Genomic DNA, 22,364 nt, shown 5'->3' with positions numbered 1-22,364 from the left:
TTTTCCGGGATTCACTTGTATTTTTGCTAAGGAATGGATCAAAAAACACTCTCATCAAAAACGCTGTCAATCATTTTAAAAGCAATTCTAAGCAAACCCATAATCTTTGAGTTTTTGAGTTATTTTGTGCCATGTGACTCCATTAATTGTAAGGAAAACTAATGAAAAGAGCTTGAAAACTTTGAGTTTTAACGATAAGGACAAAATAAAGGGTAAAGTGAATAGTACCATAATTGACTTTTAAGTGTAAGCAAGTGGTTTTTCTTTAAAGTGAACAGTACTGAGAGCTTTTCATTAAAGTTTCCTTAATTGTAACCCATTGTTGGTGCTAGAAAATAGGAGAAAGACTTACATAGAACAGATTTACCATCATGTAGCGTAGTTCTTTGCTCAACAATGCATTGCTATGTGCAATTTTTTCTCTACATGGCAATGCATTATTCAATCGGAGCACTACGTGATTGTGAACCCATTTTATGTAAGTTGTTCTGAAAAGGGTAAGATTTTCTTAATTGGGTTGGGACATATTATTGGGCCTAGAGTAGATTATTGTGTCCACCAGCCCAGAAACTTTGGGCAAATTAGGCAAAGAGATCATTTTAGTTGGGTCAATAGCAACCGACCCGGACCATATATACGCCTCCACACTCCAGAGTCATCTCCGACGTCTGTTTGCTCTCTCTGCATCAATTGGCTCTCCTGGAGTTGGCGGCTGTTTTGGCTCGCGCTTATAAAACTACGGTGAGTTTCTTCCTTATGGGTTTCTCTTAAATCTTTCATACGAATTCAGATGGTTTTGTTTTCTTCCATGGAGGTTTTTGAGTTTTGTGAGAAACCCAGAACCACATTTACGATCTTGTAGTAAAAAGGGAATCGAAAGGATTATCCTGAGATTTTTAAGCTAATGGGATTGCTTAATATTGTGTCAGTTCGGAAAATTTAATAGCTTTTGAGTATTATTTTCTGGGGAATTGTCTGTTTCTACTAGCCATTGTCCTTGCACGCCACATGTTTGTGGAAATGCCCCCTTGAATTCCTCTATTAATTTTACTCTGTTCTTATTGGTATTTTTTGTTGTTGTTGTTGTCATATTTGACATATAGAACGAGTCTAAAGTTGTAGACTTAACCAATCTGTAAGGCTGATGTTGCATTCGTAAAACGTACAGTTAAAAGGAGTGCTCTTCCCTTTGCTAATTGAAGTTTCTTCTCTGTTTTTCCCTCCAGACAAGCGAGTTCTTGACATTTTCCATTCGGTCAGATTGTTCTATACAAACCCAATGGTGCAACTTGGTTAATGCAGATAACAGCCTTATCAGCTATCTTTCATTCTATGAGGCAATTTTTCCACTGATCCAAAAAGAACCATGAGGCTCACTGCGCTTGCTAGATCTTTTCGTGCGCGTCCTACTCTCCCTGAAACAACTGGTCCTTTGCAGTTTCGTTGCTTCCAACCTGATTTTGTGCCCCGGGATCCCAGTGCCAAGCCAAAAAAGTACAAATATCCTGCATTCTATGATCCGTATGGCCCAAGACCTCCACCTTCAGATAAAATCGTTCAGCTTGCTGAGCGAATTGCAGCACTGGCCCCTGAAGAACGCCGCCAACTTGGTCCTACTCTTGCTGAAAGGCTAAGGCATCCGAAGCTGCAGCCCATATCAACAGAAGGCATGGACCTGGGTTCACAGGGAGGGGCAGCTGCTGGGTCAAAGGCTGAGGAAAAGAAGGTGGAGAAGACAGCTTTTGATGTGAAATTGGAGAAGTTCGATGCTGCTGCAAAAATCAAGGTGATCAAGGAAGTCAGGACTTTTACCAGTCTGGGATTGAAGGAGGCAAAAGATCTCGTCGAGAAGGTACCTTGTGTGCTTAAACAAGGGGTTACCAAAGAGGAAGCAAATGACATAATTGAGAAAATAAAGGCTGCTGGAGGAGTTGCTGTTATGGAGTAGTATTTGAAGTTCTTTTACCTTGTTGGTTACATTGTGTTCCTGAAACGATTTGCATCGTTGTTTCTGTTCAATCGGGTTTCTTGATCTCCGGAAAGTTTTTGCAGTTTTCGAATATGAGTTTTGTGTTGTGAATGGATTACAGGCATTAGCCATTTTACCAAATTGATATGAAGCATTAATGTTCTGCAAAAGCTTGGTTTGAAATAAAATTTCCAGCGGTCTTGAAGATTGAAACACTGCTTGACCAATTTGCCGTCTGGCGTTGAAGGCAGTCCATTGCCACCACCATGGAAAACCAAAACTCCGACTAGGCTGAAAACTGAACGATAACAGTTTAAACAGAAAAACCTAATGGTCCGATCTGTTTCGTTGAAAACCGCAAACAAACCAGTCTAGACAGGAAAACCAAACGGTCCAACATCTGCGAGATAACCTCGTCATTGTTCAAATTCAGCTTCATTCACTTTGGCAATAGGTCATTTGCCTATTGCGAGAGAGAGAGAGAGAGAGAGAGAGAGAGAGAGAGAGAGAGAGAGAGAGATAACGAAAAACGAAATTACTAGAGATAGAGGTTCGAATGCAATAGGGTCATTTGCCTGTGCCTTACATGCAATAAATTACATAGGTCTCCAATTGTAACATTATATCAGCTACAAAGCCAGCCCGAAGGAGTTGCTACATTACAGACAACCCATATAGGACTTCCATAACCTTCGTTTCCAATTAAGAAGAGGAGGAAGAACCGGTCATGGAGCTCACCTTCTCCAGGAGGGCTTTGATTTCACACTCCAGTTTTGCTCGCATCTCCGGAGAAAGATTGTCACCCGACTTCTCCAACATCGATGTCATCATCTGAAGATTCTGCCTTATGAAGTCAAGGCAAGGGGCCTTTTCAGGCAAACTTGGAGAGGCTAGACCTGTTGGGAGAGACCAACCTGGTTCTAAAACCCTGGACACAGATGGAAGATGGAAGAGCTTGTAACTAACGAGGTTTCCACAGAAGGGGTTGTCCTTCTCTAGACTCCGAAGTGCTTCTCCAGCATCAGCATTTTCCATGAATACAACCTGGGCACTACCAGGATCTTTCAACAACTGTGTCTCTGATTCCTTCAAAGGTCCGAACCGACAAAATGTTGAAATTAAATCATCTTTTGAAGGCATTGATACTCCTGGGGAAAAGTTTAACATAAGAGCAGTTGCCAGAGCCTTATCATTAATCTGAGCTTTACCATTATTCACATCCAGTTTCCACTGCATAGCAGTAGCTTCTCCTTTTCTCCTCCTCCTCCTCTTCCGCTCTGGTTTAATTGGAGGCGTAAGGCCATTAGGCTCTTGACATGCCTTTCCAAATAAGTTGCATTCAGCACTGCTTCCATTCAAATCTGGAATACCATCAGCCGGAGGCTTTGGTTCTGCTTTCTCCTTTCTCTTTCTCCTTCTCTGTGCAGGCCTAGTTTCAGCTGAGAGTAAGCCCGTAATCTGTTTGGGATCCAGGCGAGACAAAGCTTGAGGAGAAACACGCAGATCTACAACCAACGAACCAGGTTTCACAATGTTAACATTCACATCTACAAAGCCAGCAGGGATATTAGACTTCAAATGCTCTGAAGCCGTTTCATTCCCTAACCTATTTTCTAACACAACTTTACCTTCAGAAGCAGCAGTGCCAATAGCCTGTTGATCATCAACGAGAAGGCTAGGTAGAAGATTGTTCCCATTTAAATCTGGTATTCCAGTAGTTTGTTTAATATGCAGACAAACAGGACTCACTACATCATCGATCTTTCTATTCTTTTGCTTAGCACACGGCATGAGAGGGTGTACATCCGACGACTCTTGCACAATAAAGCTATCAAGGGCGATGCCAATATTCACATCTGACAGTCCAGAAAGGGATTTAGTCTTCAATCTTCCCAAATTTGGTCGTCCCCTTTTCTTTGTAGCAGTTGAAGTGCTTTGAACTAGGTTTGGCATGCTGGCAGCATCTTTGCCATCTGGACTCTTCAACTTAGACTTCCTCCTCCTTTTCTTTGGTTCAGATTTTGCCTCATTTTGACCGCTATATCCCAACAGGTAAGGTTTAGCATCTTCCTGACCAGCCTTATTGTCACGATAGACTTCACAAATAGATTCATCATGAAATACTGAAATCCTGAATCTCGACACAAACCAGGCAACTGAATCAAATGTCTTATTTTCATTTGGATATAGGCAATTGACAGCTGTAGAGTAGACTTCAGAAAGCAACTCAGCAGAAGATGCATTTATTAAGTTTGAGTCACCAGATATGTTACTTTCACCTGTAAGCCTTCCATACCACTTTCTCCAGAATTTCTCACCAGTAAATTTAAAATTAAAGCACGGCCCACCAGACTGGTCGGCATCAACATTTGTAGCCACTCCCTCATCATCCACTTCAGCAGGCAATCCCTTCAGTCCCAAGTTTATGTTTGGTTTAGACAAGTACCTGCTCTTCTTCCGTTCTCTTGATTCAATGCCTTTTGCAGTCATTCCCTCATTTCCAACATCGCCATATTCAAAGTCAGAATCCCTCTTCACCTTTCTCCTCCTCGATTTTGAACCTGAGATGAAACCCTCATCAGCAATATTGTCTCCATCAAAAACCTTGTCTAACACTTCCTTTCCTTCATTCTTCTGAGAGTTATTTAACGGTGTGCTTTTCAAGCACTCTTCATCTAGCTCAGTATCTCCATATCCAACCTGAATGTTGACATTTCGTTTAGCCATTGACTTGCAATCACCGTCTTCAGCATCATTTGTTTCCCGGAGTAGATGCATAGGCAGTTGGCTGTGCCCTATGGAGCGGTAGAAGGCTGATAATTGATTTCGTTTGACAGCAAAATCAAGCATGCCACTCATGGAAACAACCAGTGCAAGATTTTTGAGATGCGCAAGAAACTCTGCAGAATTAAAATGATCAATTGAAAATTCACCAAGTTTGCCAGATTTGCGCTCAGGCATGGGAATTCCTTTGTTAGATTCTGCTTCACCAGTTGACTGACAATTTCCTTTCAAAACACACATACAAGTCATATTCAATTTTACAAGCTGACCAAACTCTTCAAGAGCCTTCTCAACAGCTCCAAGGAATATTCTAGCCTTGCTTTGGCCCGACATCTGCTCAAAGTACTCATGAAAAGGTTTTAGTTGGTATGTATGGCACCATGCTACATGACTCATCCCAAAATATCCAACTAGTAGACAGCCCCCTGGATCCCCACCGGCACCAAACTTTGATGCATAAACTGGATCATAAATTTTACCAGGCCACCATGTCTGGGTTTTGGTTTTAATCCATACAATATCGCCTGCAGAAAAATCATATTCTTGATAATCAATATCCTTCTCCTGTCCATCATCTCCAAATTCGTCTACAGTTTCTGTACTTGCAAATCCAGGACAACTTGCCACCTGAAGATCATCGTCAATAAATCCCGGTGGAGGGCCACTAAAATCCACGAACAGCGATATACCATCATCGGAAACTTCTATCTTCTTGCTTGATGAGTCAATCCCATTCAATCCCAACGCTTTGCCTTCATTCATACCATCATCATCATCAGCTATCTTCTCAACTCCATCCTCCTCATTCTCAGTCCCACCCAAGTCCTCTAAGTTCCTGTTCCAATCTGACGGTGGCTTCAAAAAAAGCATTCGAACATCATTTCCCTTATCTGATGGCGACTGTTGGGAACCCATTTGAGCATCATTTTCCACATCAACTCCACCCTCTTCATTCTCATTACCACCCAAGTCCTCAAAGTTCCCATTCACATCTGACTGTGGCTCCGCAAAATCCATCTGAATGTCATTTCCCTTATTTGATGGCGACCTTTGGGAACCCATTTGAGCATTGTTTTCCACATCACCTCCACCCTCTTCATTCTCATTACCACCCAAATTTCCGTTCACATCCAACTGTAGCTCCACAAAATCCATCTGAACGTCAGCTCCCATATCTGATGGCAACCTTTGAGAGCCCATCTGAGCCTCATTTCCCCCACCAACCTTACCATTAAGCCAACAAACCTCCTCAACCCCCACACCATTCTTGCAACTATTAAACACACCAGAAATTGCATCCACACCCAACAATCCCAAATCCTCTCCGTTATTACCATCCAGAACTCCCTTCTCGGCTTCCACTGCTTGAGTCACCCCTTCCACATAGCCAAGTCCAACGTCATTACCAGTAACACCAACTCCTTCTCCACTACCTCCCAAAATTCCGGGAAAAGACTCCAACCCAGTACAGTTCTCACTCCACCCTAACAACCCAGATGCCCCTTCTAGGGTTTTACCACTAGGGTTTTGAGCTTCTAGGGTTTCTGGGGTCTTTGGCCTCTCCATTGTCATCAAATTCCCAACAAGTCCACTAATTTTTCCCAACATCAAACCTAATGAAGGGAAAAAAGAAACGAAAAAAAAAAAAACAAAAAAAAGAACAAAGCTTTGTTATTATCACTAAAAAAATTCCGCACCCAAAAGAAAAATGCAAAACTTTTAGGGCAGAATGAAAGAAAAAATCTAAATTTTAAACAAATTTCTTATCATAAAATTAGAATTGAAGAACAATAAACTAAAAGAAAGAAATTACAGAAGAGGACCCAATGAAATTACCTCAAGAAAAATCCATGCTTATTCCATGAGTGCTGAGCCTGTGTGATCCCAGAAGAACCCTAAGTTGGAAGAGATTGATGGGTCGGAGAGTGAGACGCTTGAGAGTTGGAAGTTTTGAGGAATCTGTGGGAAAAAGGGCGAGAGGCGAAAGATGCGTTTCGAACTGAGTGAGTGGGTGAGAGAGAGTGAGTGAGTGAGGGAGTGAGTCGCTCTCGGCTATGTTGAAGCAAAATGTCCGTACGTAATGGTGGCTTTTTGCGGTCACCAGGTCCTCCAATGCACGTGAGAGCTCAAGCACTTTAGTTATATTTGATTCTCCCTTGGCATGATTTCGTTTTTCAATCCCAAGGGATTTGAGTTTAACTTTTTATTTTTTATTTATATACAAATGATAATATGAGTAAATTAATTTTTTTTTGAAATAATGCGTTAAATTGTTAAATAATAAGAATGAGAGAGATCGTATTTACACTAGGTTACATAGACATTATTGTTTTCTGCTATTGTAATGTGTTATCTGCATTTGAGTTTAAACTTTTACACATGTATTTTTTGAAGTCATTGGCTCTGCTTTTAGCATCCTGTTTGTCCCCGAGCCAAAATTATGCTATTACTTCAAGCGATAGTTGATATTTAAAAAAGAACTATGATAGTTAACAGTTAAATCATCCATTTAAATAAAAGAAAACTAATTAAAATTGCTTGAAAATTTTGAGTTTTAACGATAAGGACAAACTAAAGGTAAAATGAATAGTATCAGATTGACTTTTTAGTATAAAAATATGATTTTTCATTAAAGTAAACAATACTGGAAACTTTTCGTTAAAGTTCCCTTTAAATAAAGATGAAAATGTTACTGTTTGACCTGTTTCTTTTGTAAATTACTAAATTAGCTTAACATCAACAAATTATCCCCTTGTCTAAGTCTACTGATTATCTTCTCAAATATCGAAGAGATTACGTCTTTGATTACGCAACTAGAACCATCTAACAATAATAATTCTGGCCATTCAGTGGAAGTGTCAGATTTAATTCACAGATTTAATTCATATGAACCACTTAATACTACGGTCGGTATTCTTCTTCACCTTTAAGTGAGAGGTATTAGATCGATTTTCGTCAAGGGCGAATTTGAACCACATTATTACTAATCCATTGTGAGGCTAAGCCCACTCCCTCCCCTTAATGTAAATAATATCGTTTGTTAAAAAAAAAAAAAAAATCGTATGGATGAAAGTTTAATGGCTAATTATTATAATTAGTCAATCTTGTAGTTTGCTTAACTTTGATAAAAATACAATAGAATATTCTAAAGAATTCAAAGTATCATTTCCAATCCCAACTGGTTAAACAGAAGATAGTTGAGTGGCTCGTAAATTTGATCAGAAAATGATCAGAGTATGATCGGAGTATCAACTTGCTTGCCAAAAATATTTGGGTAAATTACACAAAATTACCTCAATTATTGGTCTCATGACGCTATCATACCTCGTCTTTTAAAATTGATAATGTCATACCTCATCTTTAGAATTTGGTCTAATGTTATACCTTCCGTTAGCTTGGCGTGAATTTCTCAGTTAAATGCTGACATGGTAATCGGAGCACACTTTCTACTAAAAATTTAATAAAATATTATAAAAAACTAAAAAAATCATTTAATATTTTTTAAATATTAAAATAATAATGAAAAGTTAAAAAAAATATATAAAAAAACCTCAGTTCATTTCCTTCCTCCCTTCTCTCTCTTCTCCCCCATCTTCATCATCTTCACCCTTCCTGCAAAGAAGGAAAAAAAAAAAAAAAAAAATTTGTCTTCCCCCCTCCCCACCCCCTCTTCTCCCTGCATCCACCCTCGCATCCACCCTCTGCACCCACCCTCGCACCCGCCCTCCGCACCCAACCTCGCACCCACCCTCTTCCCTCCACACCCAGTCCCCCCATTTTCTCCGCGCCCAAGTTCTCCACCCGTGAAATCGCCCTGGCGAAGGTTTCCCGATTCCACCTCAACGGAATCTGGGTTTTTTTTTTTTTTTGGGTTGCAGGTAGTGGGTGCGGAGGGTTTAGGGAAGATGGGAGAGGGGAAGAAAGGAAGGGGGGTCGGGGAAGATGAAGATTTTTTTTATTTTTGGGGGGGGGTTGGGGGTGGGTGGGGAGGGGGGAAGACAAACTGAGGGTGGGTGAGGGGGAAAGACAAATTGGTTTTTTTTTTTTTTTTCTTTTCTTTTTCTAGGTTGCAGGAAGGGGGAAGAAGATGAAGATGGGGGAGAAGAGAGAGAAAGGGGGGGAAGGGACGAACTGAGGGTTTTTTTTTTTTTTTTTTTTTTAACTTTTTTTTTATTATTTTAATATTTAAAAAATATTAAATGATTTTTTTTAGTTTTTAATAATATTTTATTAAATTTTTAATAGAAAGTGGGTCTCGGATCAAGTCATGTCAACATTTAACTGAGAAATTCACACCAAGCTAATGGAAGATATAACATAAGATCAAATTCTAAAGATGAGATATGACATTGTCAATTTTAAAAGATGAGGTATGATAGTGTTATAAGACTCATAATTAAGGTAGTTTTTTATCATTTACCCAAAATATTTTATAGCAATTTAAATTGAAAAACATGCAGATCCCATAAAAGTAGTAGAATATGTTCGTAGATTGTAAACCAGGACCGCATATTTTTATCTTTTTTTGGTCAAACAATAAACATGATTCTACTTTAATCAGAAAAAAATTCAAGATAGCGACTGTTACAAAGCGTAGATAAAAACTAGTTCGTTGCAATATATGACCTTTGGCGACAATTTTAATTATTTTTAGGAAAACTAATAAAAAAAAACTTGAAAACTTTAAGTTTTAACAAGGAAAAAATAAAAAGTAAAATGAATAGTATCAAAATTGATTTTTTAATATAAAAATGTGATTTTTCGTTAAAGTAACGGAAGCTTTTCGGTAAAGTTCCTTATTTTTCCTCTTATTTTAGCTTTGTCAACGACATTATTTTGATTCGATTTTGATTACACAAGCGAAAGCCACATCCTTTCGGATGGCGATGAACAAATACGTAACATACATAGAAGAGAACCATTAACCCCGCCACGAAATTGGGGTCCTTGTAAGTCAGCATAAAATCATAAGCTTTATTCGTTTTTGTATCGAGCAGTTGTCTCCTGAGATCGAGACCTCTCATGGCTTACAATCGGACGCTACGAGAAGCTGTGAACTGGAGCTTTTAACTTACTGGTTCGTATCTGCAAACGCAGTCGTATATGTCGCCTTTGATCAGTTTTTGGGCCAACCTTTGGTTCTTCACCATTGCAAGCTGCAAAAGAAGTCGTTATTATGATTGCTGTGCAAAAGAAAACCTTAGAATCCTATGGCAGGTTGGATCAAAGTTCACTTGGTTCTCTGTCTTACTGGGAATACCGGCATAACTGAAACATCACACCAAAGTAAGAGAACCATTGAAATCCTCACCTTTAAAGCGTCGCATTTAAACTTCGCATTAAAGTTGGTATGAAGAGCTCTGCCCATGCCTTCCAAGATAACCTGCACGGATAGTGTTAAGTCAATAGAATGATTTGAAGAGTTTTTCTACGTCATTCGTTTTTTGTCTTTAGGTGTTTATTATGTTATTAGTAATGCTTGACAATGGTTTTAGTAGTTTGAATGAGCATCATACCAAATCGGCCTCTTTTGCAGCAGCGGCTAGCTCAGAGCTAACTTGCCGTAAGTCTATGCAAGGACTACCGCAACCATTCTCAACAACCATCAAGGGAACCGAAGATGAATTTCCTTTAGAGCCATCTAGAGTGCTAACCATTGCATCCACAAGCAAGCCTCCCGCTTCAGCAGCTCTGCGAAGAATGTCACAATGCTGTTGACTAGAAGAATCAGTTTCTTTTTCCCTCGTCGTTTCTATATATACCATACAACAAAAGACATCGTGCTTATGGACTAACCTTGGCAGCTTCGGCAACAATTTCAGGAAGCTCCATTGCAGTCACATCATTTAGAGCTGGAAGGGAGTTGGCAACCAAAACAACCTGCAAAATCAATCTTATTACGACATTTTCATTGAATAACTTAATTAGATAAAGATTGAGCCTTGGGCAGCAATAAACTTACTTCTGTTCCCCGTCGGAGAAGTTCCCGTGCTAGGGGCAGCATTCCTAGAATAACGTCAGCACCCGAGTTATCCACAAATAGCAAAGCTCTTTTATGTGGACGAGGTTTTTTATCTCCAGATCCTAACATTCTCTCTTTGAAAACATCAAAGTCGTCCACCTGCATAAATATTAAAAGCTCTTTTACATACGAATAGCCAATTGGCAATTAATTTAAAACAATTGAAAGGACATGGGAACTGGATTTGAATCCACTTACGCGCCAAGGTCTTTGCATCTTATTGCGGCTCATTCTATAAATTTCAATAATCGTTCCTTTGTGATAGAGATCCACGCAAGCACGGGATCCCCAGTCGAAAATGTTCGCAGCAAGAACACCTTCAATAAGGGTAAGCAGTCTTGCTTCCTGTAAATTAAGAAGTTTTCAAATGATCAGAACACCGGTTCAAAAGTGTCAGATGGAATGGCTCAACTGTACTGGAAGGAACCAATTGTACCATCCAAAAATGTAGCCAGGTGCCCACAAGAAGTTATATTTACCACAGTTTAACCAACATAGAGTAGGCTTCCATACTCTTTAAACTTTTGCAACGACAGTGAAAGATGAATCGGATAAATATCAACAAATACCATAATGGCGTATGGTAACAACCATATTCAACAAAGAATGGGAATAGTACCTCACTCATACCATCGAGCTCCATTAGCAGATCAGCTAAAACAGCAAGTGATGCCTCATTTTCCCTGTTACATTCATAAAGCAGGAGAGGGTTAGAATCACCATGAGTGAAGTAAATTAACAATGACTTTCATTAGGCAAGACTTTCTTTTACACTATCTAAAGGCACCCGTAAATTGGTTTATGAGGTAGAACCCTCAGAGTTATTGTCATACTCTCATCCACGTCACTTGCGAAAGAGTATACGTGCTAGAACTTGATCGAAATCATCTTATCAGCTTTATGAAATAAAGTGAAATTACCTTTGTTTTATACTTCTATACGCATCAACAAATTGGAACTCCCTCAAGCATTCTTCTCTCAGTTCCAATAGATTGGCCAACCCTAACTTTCCATATGCAGCAGGCTCCTCCATCAACCTATACGGCCAGTTGGAAGTTGTTAAATAGAATAAGTACATATCAAATTTAATGGATCTGTAAGAACTTATATTTATAAGAAAACAGGTTTCAGACGGGACACGTGATAGCATTGCAAACTTGCATGCACGGAACTGGGAGTCTCAAACCTTATGACCGATCAAAATGTTATATACAACAAATATGAATTGTAATTTCTCAGAGAGCATAGTTACCGTGCCAAGTGAGCAGAAAAGGCACGAGCAAAAGCATCACCCCTTCTTTTAGCATCATCCGTCCCACCTTCACTTGCCACTGCCTACCATGTTTCACACCGACCTCTCAAAGTCATAAATCAATAATAAAACAAACTGGAAATGCACAACCACATAACATCTGGTTGCCTATAAAGCTTCAGACAGGTAAAGATGATATAGTTATATGAACAGATGCTCTGACGAATGCTAATGTTTACCTTATCAACAAGGTCTGGTAGATGCTCTGACAGCACAGTGAACCAGTACCTATAGCATGAAAGACACCCCAAATTACACACAGCAAACTAATATCGACATAATTACTAACGTTGTGCAGATGAATTCTATGGATTTCTAAACAAACAGGAAGGTAACAGCATGTACTCACTCTAACTCTCCGTGATCTGAGAGATCGATAGTGTTGGGTTCATACCTGTAACATCAGAAAAATGAAGGAAACAAGTATTTAGTGTAAAAGGCATGAAAGATTAAGAAAAAATCAATATAGTGTAAAAGCGCCAATAATTAAGATCCTAGTACAAGATGTGACTCTTGACAGCACAAACATATTAAGGTCTCACTCGTATCACTGTAAACGATACCAATACACTGAGTGAAACTGCTGAAGTTCCGTAAAAGCACAAGCTTTGTGAGGATATTCCGACATATGGGAAGGGTGTATTGGAACTTGGAACCTCCACTCTATTAGAGAGGTTCAGTTACCAACTAATCTAAGCCCCAGCTACAATTTTAGGAGAGTAATGATCAACAACAATCTGTAAGTTAACTTACGTTTTTGGGTCTGCCAATAATGGAAAGACTTCCAAAGTGGGTACCAGATGGAGAACCCCAACGTTTAAAGCACTTGCATCAGAACGCAGAGTACCTCCTTTGGATGAAGGAACTTCAAAGCCTCCAAGTCCAGTAGTTCCAGGTGGAGCCATTGGTACTGGAGCAGTAATCTCAGTCCCTTTGCGAACAAACTTTTCCATCCATGAAATCTGCATTCAAGGTTTCCGACTCATAAGTACTAAGATTTATTAGTCATACTTGAAAAGGCAATATAGTATCTGTCCAAATTCCATTAAGAACCATAACAATAAGACTATAGTCTTTTCCCTTTTTTCATAAGAAACCCAAATTTTATTAGTAAAGAAACTGATACAAGTAACGTGAACAAGAACATCATCAAATCCCGGATAACAACATGAAGAAAAGACTTAAAGTACGATAAAATCAAAGCTAATCTCATTCCAGAATGATATATAGGAGCATTCATGGTGAGACCAGTCAGAAACAATGGCTTGTAGTTGTACATACTGAAAAGTCGATCACAATGTAAACCGCAGCTGATTGCCCAACCTTTCCTATTCCTATATTCCAAATTCAGGCAGCTCTTATGGAAATTCATCAACCTGTTGCCTCTGAGGCAAGTTGGCCCTTAGAAAGAATATATGCGCCTGTATAGTTGCTCCAAGAATCTAATTTTCAAAGATGCCTGAGTTATTTATTTGGAATAGTATCAAAAGATGTGATTCTGGAGCATCATTGTAGTGGAGTCACTTTTCCACTCCCAGAAAAAAAGGCTGTGATACGTTGCGGGACATTCTGAATTCTGATTATAAATGATTTGACATTACTTGCTTCTTTTTTTTTTTTTCAGGCTGATATATTTAAAGCTGGATTAATGCCTTCCTGAAACTAAACAAAAGAAAACCATACAACCCAGATCCATTATTATCAGAGGGTCAGCAGCTCAAGGTCATGTCTTTTCAGCTCTGATAACACTTTACCTTCTCGTTCAAATCCCCAAGCGGTGGACCATGAATCTTTCCTCCAGTATATGGTGCGCCCATAGGAAATCTTTCAACTAAATGATGGACCATCAAGTCATCGAGACCATGCTTTTCATAGCTCATAAATGCACCTAAAGCTCCCAGAAAACCTTCATGTCTCAAGAACATTGCTTGTGCCTCTCCCTTTGACCTAAAAAACACACACATCCAATATTTTCAAACTTTAAGATAAAGCAGTAAACAAATTATACTCAACATCAAAGACAAGGAAGAAGAGGATTTAACGTCTAAATCTTGATAAGTAAGTTGTATGTGTACCAGAACTGAACCGCAAAGGAGATAGTGTCCATGGTATAAGCATGACCCCTTATGAAAAAACCTCCAAAAAATATTCGCTTCAGACCAAACCGTAGTGCATTTAGATAAGCTATCTGCACCAAACAGTCCAATCAGATCACCAAAATCAGCACATCTTTAGATATCACGTATTCGAATAAGGCACAACATAAATTGCGTAACAATAACATAATCTTGTAAGCGAAAAAAACACCTGGCCAATATTATAAGAAATCATTCGTAAGAGAGACAGGGATATATCTTCAGGACTGTAGTCTTCAAGCTCCTTTTTTTCTGAAATAGCCTTCCCAAAACTAGAGGCGATGGTTGACGCAGAGAGTCCGATCTATAACATGTTTTATGATTAGGGATGCTTAGTCACTCTACTACATTAAGGAAATTTGCATAATTCATGATAATCAATATTAAAATTTCTGGACTAATTTACAGCTCCAAACTTCAGAGTAGTGTTCTCCACAGAATAGACAATCTGCATACCTTTGAGTAGTCCATACCACCATAAATGTCCCCGACAAGCATGTCTATAGTCCTATTATCTCCCCGTTGACTCAGCTCTAACAACTCGTCAAAACTGATACGGGGAATGAATTAGTCAAAGACCTGGACAAACTTTCTAGAAAGAGATGAGATGAAAAATAGAAAGCAACAAAACATTAATCCGAAGAACAAAATACCTTTTGCACTTTGTTAACAGTTTCCCCAAGCCCCAATAAGTACCACCACCAACATTTGTCCCACTTATCCGCTGAAATTTGCCATCTCCATCAACCTAGAGCAACATAGGTTAATTGATGATAAATAGACTCAACAAGTCTCCAGAATTAATAACAAGAAAACATAAGAAAGAGTTACCTTAATCATACTAACACCAGACCCAATGTTAACTAGAAGATACGGGAATAAGTCATTCTGGTCAATCTGCACAAACTCTTTCTGACCCTCCTTGTGTGTGAAAGCTTCATGACGAATTGCCTACTAGAAATCAAGGTAGAACATAATTACCTCTCAGAGAAGTAAGATTATGATGGAGGAAAGAAAGCAAAAATGTACTATAAGATAATATGAGTACTTGATGATGTCCCTGTACGGTACCCACACAATTTATCAGCAAGCCATGAATGAACAATATGTGATAATTCCAAATCATAGTGTTTTTTTTTAAGACGGTAATTCATTCAACACTTAAACGATAGAACTCCCATATACAAGGAGGAGAGATGAGCATATCAGAACACCAAATAAAAACTGGATGCCAGATTTCTCGAATAAAAAACCTCTAATATGACAAATGAAGTGAAACAAAAAGCCAAAAATTAAAGTTTGTTTTTCTTGGTAACATATGAACTCAACTCAAATTTACTGATAAAGGCAAAGTCAAAATCCAGGAGCAGAGAATTAGAAGTTTTTAATTTTCTTACTGGAAACTAATGGACAAACAAGAAGTTCGTGCCATTTTTCAAACGAAAAACACAACAAAAGGAGCAAAAAGTACTAATCCATAAGAAAATGTTATTTTGTATCAACATCCACCTTGAGTAGAAAATTTGCTCCAGCCACTAGACAATTCATTTCGTCTTCTTTGTCAAGACTAAGCCCAAGCCGTTCTTTGAAGAGGTCCGCAAACTTGTATGCCCCACCACCTGTGGCCTTCAGGCAAGAATTCACTCATTGATGTTAGTATGATCCCTAAAAATACACAGAAATAATGGAATTCCAAAATACAAAACAAGATCAATAAACCATTATATTACCTTAATTACGGAACTTTCATTAGTTGGGGCATCAGGATTCCAGATACGAGCATCCATTCCTATCCACAATTAGTCTTTCTTAGAACACAGGTATATGTTTTTGCTGAAAACTTGAAGGATTCAAGCACAAATATCATATAAGTTCGAGAAATCTAACGACTGCAGCAAGAGAAAATAACAGCCAGAAGAATATACCACCACGGTGAAGCTGCTTAGAATAGATGAAGTCTAAGCACTCGTTAATCTTGTTCGTCTCAAACTTCACAAAATGAAGCCTCCCACCAAGAATAGGATAGCTTCTCCTACTACCATTTGATATTCCCAATCTCTCCTTCAAAGTTTTCTTCCTTTTATCATCAATTGATTGGCCTTCATGTCTTGAGAAATACACCAACTTGATGAGAGATCCTGCCATTAAACCATTAAACACCTTAAAACACCGATTTTTATAAACAAACTAAAACAGTTTCCTTGAACTCAAAATTTTGCACGCGATCTCACACAGTCTGGTACCGATCACAAATTCACAACTAAACTTAAAACACCACAAATTATAGCACCAACGATCACAATTAAGCCATTCTCACTGGATATAGCAATGCATGCATAATTTCCCTTTCTCTTCACCAAATCAATCATTTTTTTATACATGTCATATTGGGGGAGGGGGAAATCAAACTCGGGACCTCCATGCACGGGTGAGCGCACTTAACCAACTGAGCTACAAGCCTCTTGCTCCACTAAATCAAACTTATACCTTCCTTAAAAAAGATGATCACTTTAATCTATAAAGGTAAGCAAAGAACAACAGAAAATACAATCCCATACAGTGAAAGCTAACAAAACAGAAAATTTAGAATCCAAAAACCACAAGACCTTTCAAAAACAAGTGATTGAAGTGAAGTATAAAAATTATACCTCCAATGTCCAAGGCCAAGTGAGACAGGTCATCAGACTGATTAGGCAGAAGAATTGTAGGGTCCCTCTCTTCAAAATTCCCTTGAATGGCAGCTTTGCTGAGGTCCAACTGGGGCCGGGAACCCGACCGGTGAATCGAACTTCCGGTGGCCGGAGCCATATCTCTCTCAACCTCTCCTCCTTCTGTTCTAATCACCACATGGGACTCTAAAGTATAACTAATTTTGTCAGCTTCTTGTTCTCCCTCTCTCTCTTTTATATCGTTAGTTCCAAGAACTGGGTCCTCTCTTAAACCAGCCATTAATCCAAATATCAACCCTTCCCAACCTCTCAACTGTTTCCCTTTGGCCTATGTGTGCCCACTTTGACCTAAACAAACAATCAATTAATAAAAAATTGATTAAACCAGTTGAACAAATGGATTAAATTTACAAACTTTGAAGATATTGGAATTAAAGTTGCTGACTTCGATGAAAATTGGGCTGAAATTAACTGAAATTGTCAAGCTTTTAAATGTATCTTGACCACCAAAGACAGAATTTACATCAAATGATAAGAAAAAACAAGTAAATTATGCCATTAAACAAAAAAAAAATAGAAAGAAATGGACCCAGAAGATTAAAAAACAACAACAATGGTAAATTAAAAAGTGGGGTTAGGTGAGGAAGTGGGAGGGAGGTGGTTGAACTGGAATGTCAACAAAAACAAATTAAATGGGAACCTTAAAAGTGTGAGACTTTGGATCCGAGAGGAGTGAAGGCAGCAACGCAGTAATACGAGCATTTAGGAGACAGATTGCGAAAAGATTGGTACCTTTCGTTGAAGGAGATTTGGGGCAGTCAGCACTCGGCAGTTGTTGTGTCTCGGGTTTTGTGATGGGTTTGGTTTGTTCCTCCGGTGGCAGGCTGGGTGGTGTACACGTACTCGCTTAGGGAGCGCGTGATAATACGCTGATTTCGTGCTGTGGCGCCCGTGAAGAAATACCATGTAGATTTAGTCGTCCCACTCTCCTTCTCCACGCATGTATTGCACGCGCCTAAAAGTAAAAAAAAATAAAATATTAAACCGTGGCACGTCAGCTGGAAAAGGATCCCAAATCCTTTTCGATTGAAGAAGATGAAGGAAAAAAAAAAAAAAAGAAGAGGATCGTTGGCGGTTTTGAGAAGACGAGAGAGAGGGATTTGGGATTATACTTATAAGGGTCTGATTGGACTTAACCCTAGAGATCGTCCCTGGCCAGTGCGTGGGAATTCCGCGATTACGACCATTCATCGTACATTATGCGATCATTTTTCGTTAAATACTATTTATATTTAATTTTAAATTTTAAATTTTAAATTTTGAAATTATTTCTGACTTGTATAATATACGATGAACGGTCACGATCACGAAATCTCATCCTCAGAAAAATGATCTGGCTAGAATCCTTTTCCGGCTCACAGATATTTTACACATTTATAAATGAATATTTTGGGTCATTTCAATATTTAAAACACTCAAACTTGACTCCAACAAAAAAACATAACATCAACGAACACGATATATTAGTATTTTTGTATTTAGGAGCTGAGATGGAAAAATTGTCTAGTTCCAAAAGGATCATTGGCTATATAAAATATTGGAGGAAACTAAAAATTTATAACTTTGTGGGTCATGTTTTGAATTAGTGAACTAAGTGCGATAATTTACATTTATCGTGTTATCAAGTATCTTCTTCTATCTCTAGTTACGTTTTCACTCATTTTCACTTTGAAAACCTTCAGTCAATTCGCTTCTATCATGTTCAATTTGTTTGATGAAACGAGGTTTTTTCTACGCAAATTGAGGTCAAAATAAAGATGTCAATCTTTTTTTTTATCAACTTTATGCTACTATATTGCCAACAAGTATTAAACCCAAGGCATAAATCCATTTTATTTTGGTAGTTGATTTCAGAAGTTAAACTATGTTACTTTATTTTGTGATTTGGTAGTATTTTTTGGTTGCAAGGTTCTTAGTATGTACTCAAACATTTTGCTATGAAATAGGGCACCTAACACTCACAATTATTTTACTACATCGTTATAAATGAATATTTTGTGTCATTTCAATATTTATAAATAATATAAAATCGACGCAGATACAAGACAAAACATAAAATCAAAATAGGGTGTAAAGTTGCAATTTTGTATTTAGAAAAAAGATTTAAACTAAAAGGAGTTTGAACATCTTAAGGATCCACATGAACACATAAAAACCATCTTTCATATGTACCCAAAAAGCTTGTTTGTTCATACAGCTGCAATTCCACGAGAAAAGAAGAACACAAATAGAAAAAATACGGATCGACGGACGCTAGTCTCATCCAGTACAACCGTATTATTAAAACATCTAGTAAACATCGGACAGGTAGAAAACCGGCCACTCTAATTTTTCATCATCATTTCATATGAGAAAAATCAAGCATTGGCAGCCTTCTCCACAGGAGATACCTCTGTACTGCCACTTGATTTGGTTTGCTTGGCTTGATAGTCTTTAACAGCTGCCTTGATGGCATCCTCCGCGAGCATGCTGCAGTGAAGCTTAACCGGAGGTAGGGAAAGATGTTTTGCAATCTCTCTGCAACGACATTCAAAAGAACCCATCAAAGCAATGAGCAAAAATGTAGTGAAGAAAATCACACATAGTATCAAAGCTTCCAGCAGAACAAACTCTTTGAGCAACAGCAAACCAGAGCTCAAACATGATAACATGAATATCGATTAGTTGGCGGAAGGACACCATGGTAAGTATCATGCATAATAATATTAACTAAATGCCAAGAATACAACAGCAGAAGTCACAGGTTCATACAACGCCAACAAGTTAATATCGAAAGAACAAAACTAGCATCATGCAAACCAAAAATACACTCAATTAAATATCCAAGACCATTACTGTTAACAACAATATCAGCAAGAAATATGAACAAAAGAAATTCGACAAATATATAAGAGGAAGAGCAGAACTCACGTGTTCTTAATAGTCAGGACTTCCTCCATTTGTTTCCCCTTCACCCATTCCGTAGCTGAAAGAAGATACAAACCCAGCATTAGACAAATTAAATCAAAGCTATCAGTCCAGAAAGAATCATATTAGCCACTTTAAGACCAAAAACTAAGCAAGGTAAGATTCATAAGCCATGAAACAGTAACAATTATTCATCTTAAACCTATATAAATGTTACAATTCCTAATTTATTAGCTTTAAATGTTACAATTCCTAATTTATGAGCTTCAAAGAAAGCAGCAACACAACCAATTTGTTTCAATGGGCCAAAATTTCCCGTTACCCCAAATTGTACATGCAGTTGATTGATTACTGAAACAGCAAAACGGTTCCGAGACAATTATACAAAAAGCGACCTCAAGCCAACAAGGCTCCCAGCTCTGCGAGAGTGAGGGAAAGTATATCGTACACAGTCTTACCCTTGCTTTGCAAAGAGGCTGTTTCCATTATTCAAACCTCCCCAGATGATTACACAAATAAACAAATTAATCATTGTCTCTATGAATTGGAATGAAATACGAAACGTTGGGAAAAGGTATGGATTCAATCTTTAATTGGCAACCCAACAGAACAAGTTATAAGCTCAAAATTACACATTCTTAAGCATACCTCAAATTAATCCAACAAATCACCAAAGAATTCAATCAATAAACACTACAGTCCATATAGCATGCTTCGAATTCCGATTGCTATTAAAAAAAAAATTCATTCTTGCCTGCCCCAAAATTTTCTAGGCAACCAAACAGTAAATAACATACACAAATATCTGAATATCTATATTTATATATACACACAGATATAAACGTGACTAACCGACAGAAGAAGAAGCAATGGCCGATCCACACCCAAAGGTCTTGAAGCAGGCATCAACAATCTTTCCCGTGCTGTCATCGACCTTAATCTGGAGCTTCATCACGTCGCCACAGGCTGGCGCGCCGACGAGCCCCGTACCGACCGTCGGATCATTCTTATCGAACGATCCGACGTTGCGGGGGTTGTCGTAGTGGTCCACCACCCTCTCGTGGTACATACGTGGCAGGCCCAGGACCGCTGGCGACTGAGCCTCCGGTGACCCCAGACGGCCGCCTTGGAGAAGCCTCTTCGCCGCAAGTCTCATCATTTTTGCTCCGCGGTTGCAAAATTTTCAGGTGAAATATTCGATTTTTGTGAACGAAGACGATAAATACGAAATTAGGGATTTGCGGTTTTGGATAGCGGTATTTCCCGGATTTCTGGATGAGCTTGTGGACAGGTGGACAGGTGGACGGTGGAGATTTCACTCGAGTTTTCATGAACCCATTTGGGCCTGTTTGGACTTGGTCCAATTGTAAACGGGCCCGGGCTTTTATATTACCATTGGAAAATGAGTGGTTTTGTCTAAACTCGAAAGTGTTTTTTGGACACCCAAAATTTTGGAAGAAAATTAAGAGAAAATGACCCAAAAACCCACTTTAAATATTTCAGAATAAAACAAAAAGAAATTTATGTTCTTTTTTTTTTGTAAATAATGAAATTAACATTGAAAAATAAAAAAAGGATGTGAGGCCGCTGTCGATCTCCACTGTTAAATCTCTATACATAGGGAGAAGGCAAAAAAATGAAACTTTTCTAATACCCAAATTACCTTTCTCTCATTAAGATTTCTAAAATTAAAAAAAAATCATTGTGAGACTGAATATTATGTTCATTATGTTTTAAAATATATTTTAAAAAAATTAATATCTAAAATAAGTAAAAAAGAGTCGAGTGACACATGTGGCAAGATGCTAGTATTTCAAAATAGCAAAGTTTGTTTTTTTGTTAGTTTTAAATTCCTTTTTAGTATCTATTAAGTTTCATTTTTAATGAAATAAAGCATAATATATTAAGGGTTCGATTTGGTATATTTGCAAAGATAATTGGGTGTCCAAAGACCACTTCTGGGTGTAAAAAGAACAACTTTTGAAAAATGGCTTAAGGTTAAAGATGACAAAGAAGTAGGTCGGGTCGGGAAATGCAAATGCCATAAGCATCCACATTCTATTTGTATTGATTTTTTTTCTTTAAAGTAATACAAAATAATTCATCATTAGCATTACATTAAATACTAAAGAATAATTTCTCCCCCCCCCCCCCAAAAATACTAAAGAATACTACTAATTTTGAACAACGAAGAAACAAAATTCTAAATTGAAAAAAAATTGTGTAAAACTATATATTTTTAATACTTTAAAGTGTTAAACAAGTATACAAGACAATTTTAAGGTGGAGAGTTTTATTATCATAGTCGTTTCATCGAGTTTAAAAGGTGAAAATCTCATGGTTATTCGTATCCAAGATGATTTTTAACATCTTTAGCCCACGCATTTAAAGTCTATTCACTGTAACTTGAACCAATTTTTTTTAATAAATGAGACGTGTTGGACCATCCCACATAATCAACCTCAAGCTTAGCTTCCAATTCGAGTAACCTATAATTGTAATTATC

At 38.1% G+C, this 22,364-nt stretch overlaps 4 protein-coding genes across 5 annotated transcripts; 1 reads left to right on the top strand and 3 right to left on the bottom strand.

Annotated features, from left to right (window-relative positions):
- Positions 1 to 586: 586 nt before the first annotated feature.
- Positions 587 to 2,062, top strand: LOC125479659 (50S ribosomal protein L7/L12-like). The gene is made up of 2 exons (XM_048589290.1): positions 587 to 741; positions 1,227 to 2,062. Exon 2 carries the CDS (start codon positions 1,367 to 1,369, stop codon positions 1,946 to 1,948), a length of 582 nt encoding a protein of 193 aa, XP_048445247.1. The 5' UTR covers positions 587 to 741; positions 1,227 to 1,366; the 3' UTR covers positions 1,949 to 2,062.
- Positions 2,063 to 2,489: 427 nt separating this feature from the next.
- Positions 2,490 to 6,071, bottom strand: LOC125479706 (serine/threonine-protein kinase ATM). Its single transcript, XM_048589429.1, has one exon. It carries the CDS (start codon positions 5,951 to 5,953, stop codon positions 2,672 to 2,674), a length of 3,282 nt encoding a protein of 1,093 aa, XP_048445386.1. The 5' UTR covers positions 5,954 to 6,071; the 3' UTR covers positions 2,490 to 2,671.
- Positions 6,072 to 9,533: 3,462 nt separating this feature from the next.
- LOC125479734 (pantothenate kinase 2-like) lies at positions 9,534 to 17,866 on the bottom strand. Of its 2 annotated transcripts, none has more exons than XM_048589472.1 (23): positions 17,592 to 17,866; positions 16,871 to 17,239; positions 16,148 to 16,360; positions 15,953 to 16,011; positions 15,732 to 15,848; positions 15,054 to 15,173; positions 14,876 to 14,970; positions 14,679 to 14,772; positions 14,395 to 14,526; positions 14,163 to 14,275; positions 13,842 to 14,034; positions 12,841 to 13,049; positions 12,437 to 12,481; positions 12,267 to 12,315; positions 12,028 to 12,110; positions 11,696 to 11,812; positions 11,395 to 11,458; positions 10,974 to 11,120; positions 10,716 to 10,874; positions 10,550 to 10,633; positions 10,270 to 10,464; positions 10,065 to 10,136; positions 9,534 to 9,909 (listed from the first exon to the last, which is right to left on the bottom strand). In XM_048589472.1, exons 2-23 carry the CDS (start codon positions 17,169 to 17,171, stop codon positions 9,820 to 9,822), a joined length of 2,751 nt encoding a protein of 916 aa, XP_048445429.1. In that variant the 5' UTR covers positions 17,172 to 17,239; positions 17,592 to 17,866; the 3' UTR covers positions 9,534 to 9,819. The 2 variants fall into 2 exon arrangements, with proteins under 2 accessions (XP_048445429.1, XP_048445430.1); XM_048589473.1 differs by having other exon boundaries at positions 17,684 to 17,866.
- Positions 17,867 to 19,094: 1,228 nt separating this feature from the next.
- On the bottom strand, positions 19,095 to 21,108 carry LOC125479879 (iron-sulfur cluster assembly protein 1-like). The gene is made up of 3 exons (XM_048590029.1): positions 20,711 to 21,108; positions 19,862 to 19,916; positions 19,095 to 19,468 (listed from the first exon to the last, which is right to left on the bottom strand). Exons 1-3 carry the CDS (start codon positions 21,015 to 21,017, stop codon positions 19,309 to 19,311), a joined length of 522 nt encoding a protein of 173 aa, XP_048445986.1. The 5' UTR covers positions 21,018 to 21,108; the 3' UTR covers positions 19,095 to 19,308.
- Between the last annotated feature and the right edge of the window lie 1,256 nt (positions 21,109 to 22,364).

The sequence above is a fragment of a genome, unplaced genomic scaffold (assembly GCF_019419815.1).
Source record: "Pyrus x bretschneideri cultivar Hongxiangsu unplaced genomic scaffold, Pyrus_bretschneideri_v1 Contig3, whole genome shotgun sequence".
Lineage (NCBI taxonomy): Eukaryota > Viridiplantae > Streptophyta > Magnoliopsida > Rosales > Rosaceae > Pyrus > Pyrus x bretschneideri.
This window is presented reverse-complemented; position numbering and strand designations above follow the sequence as displayed.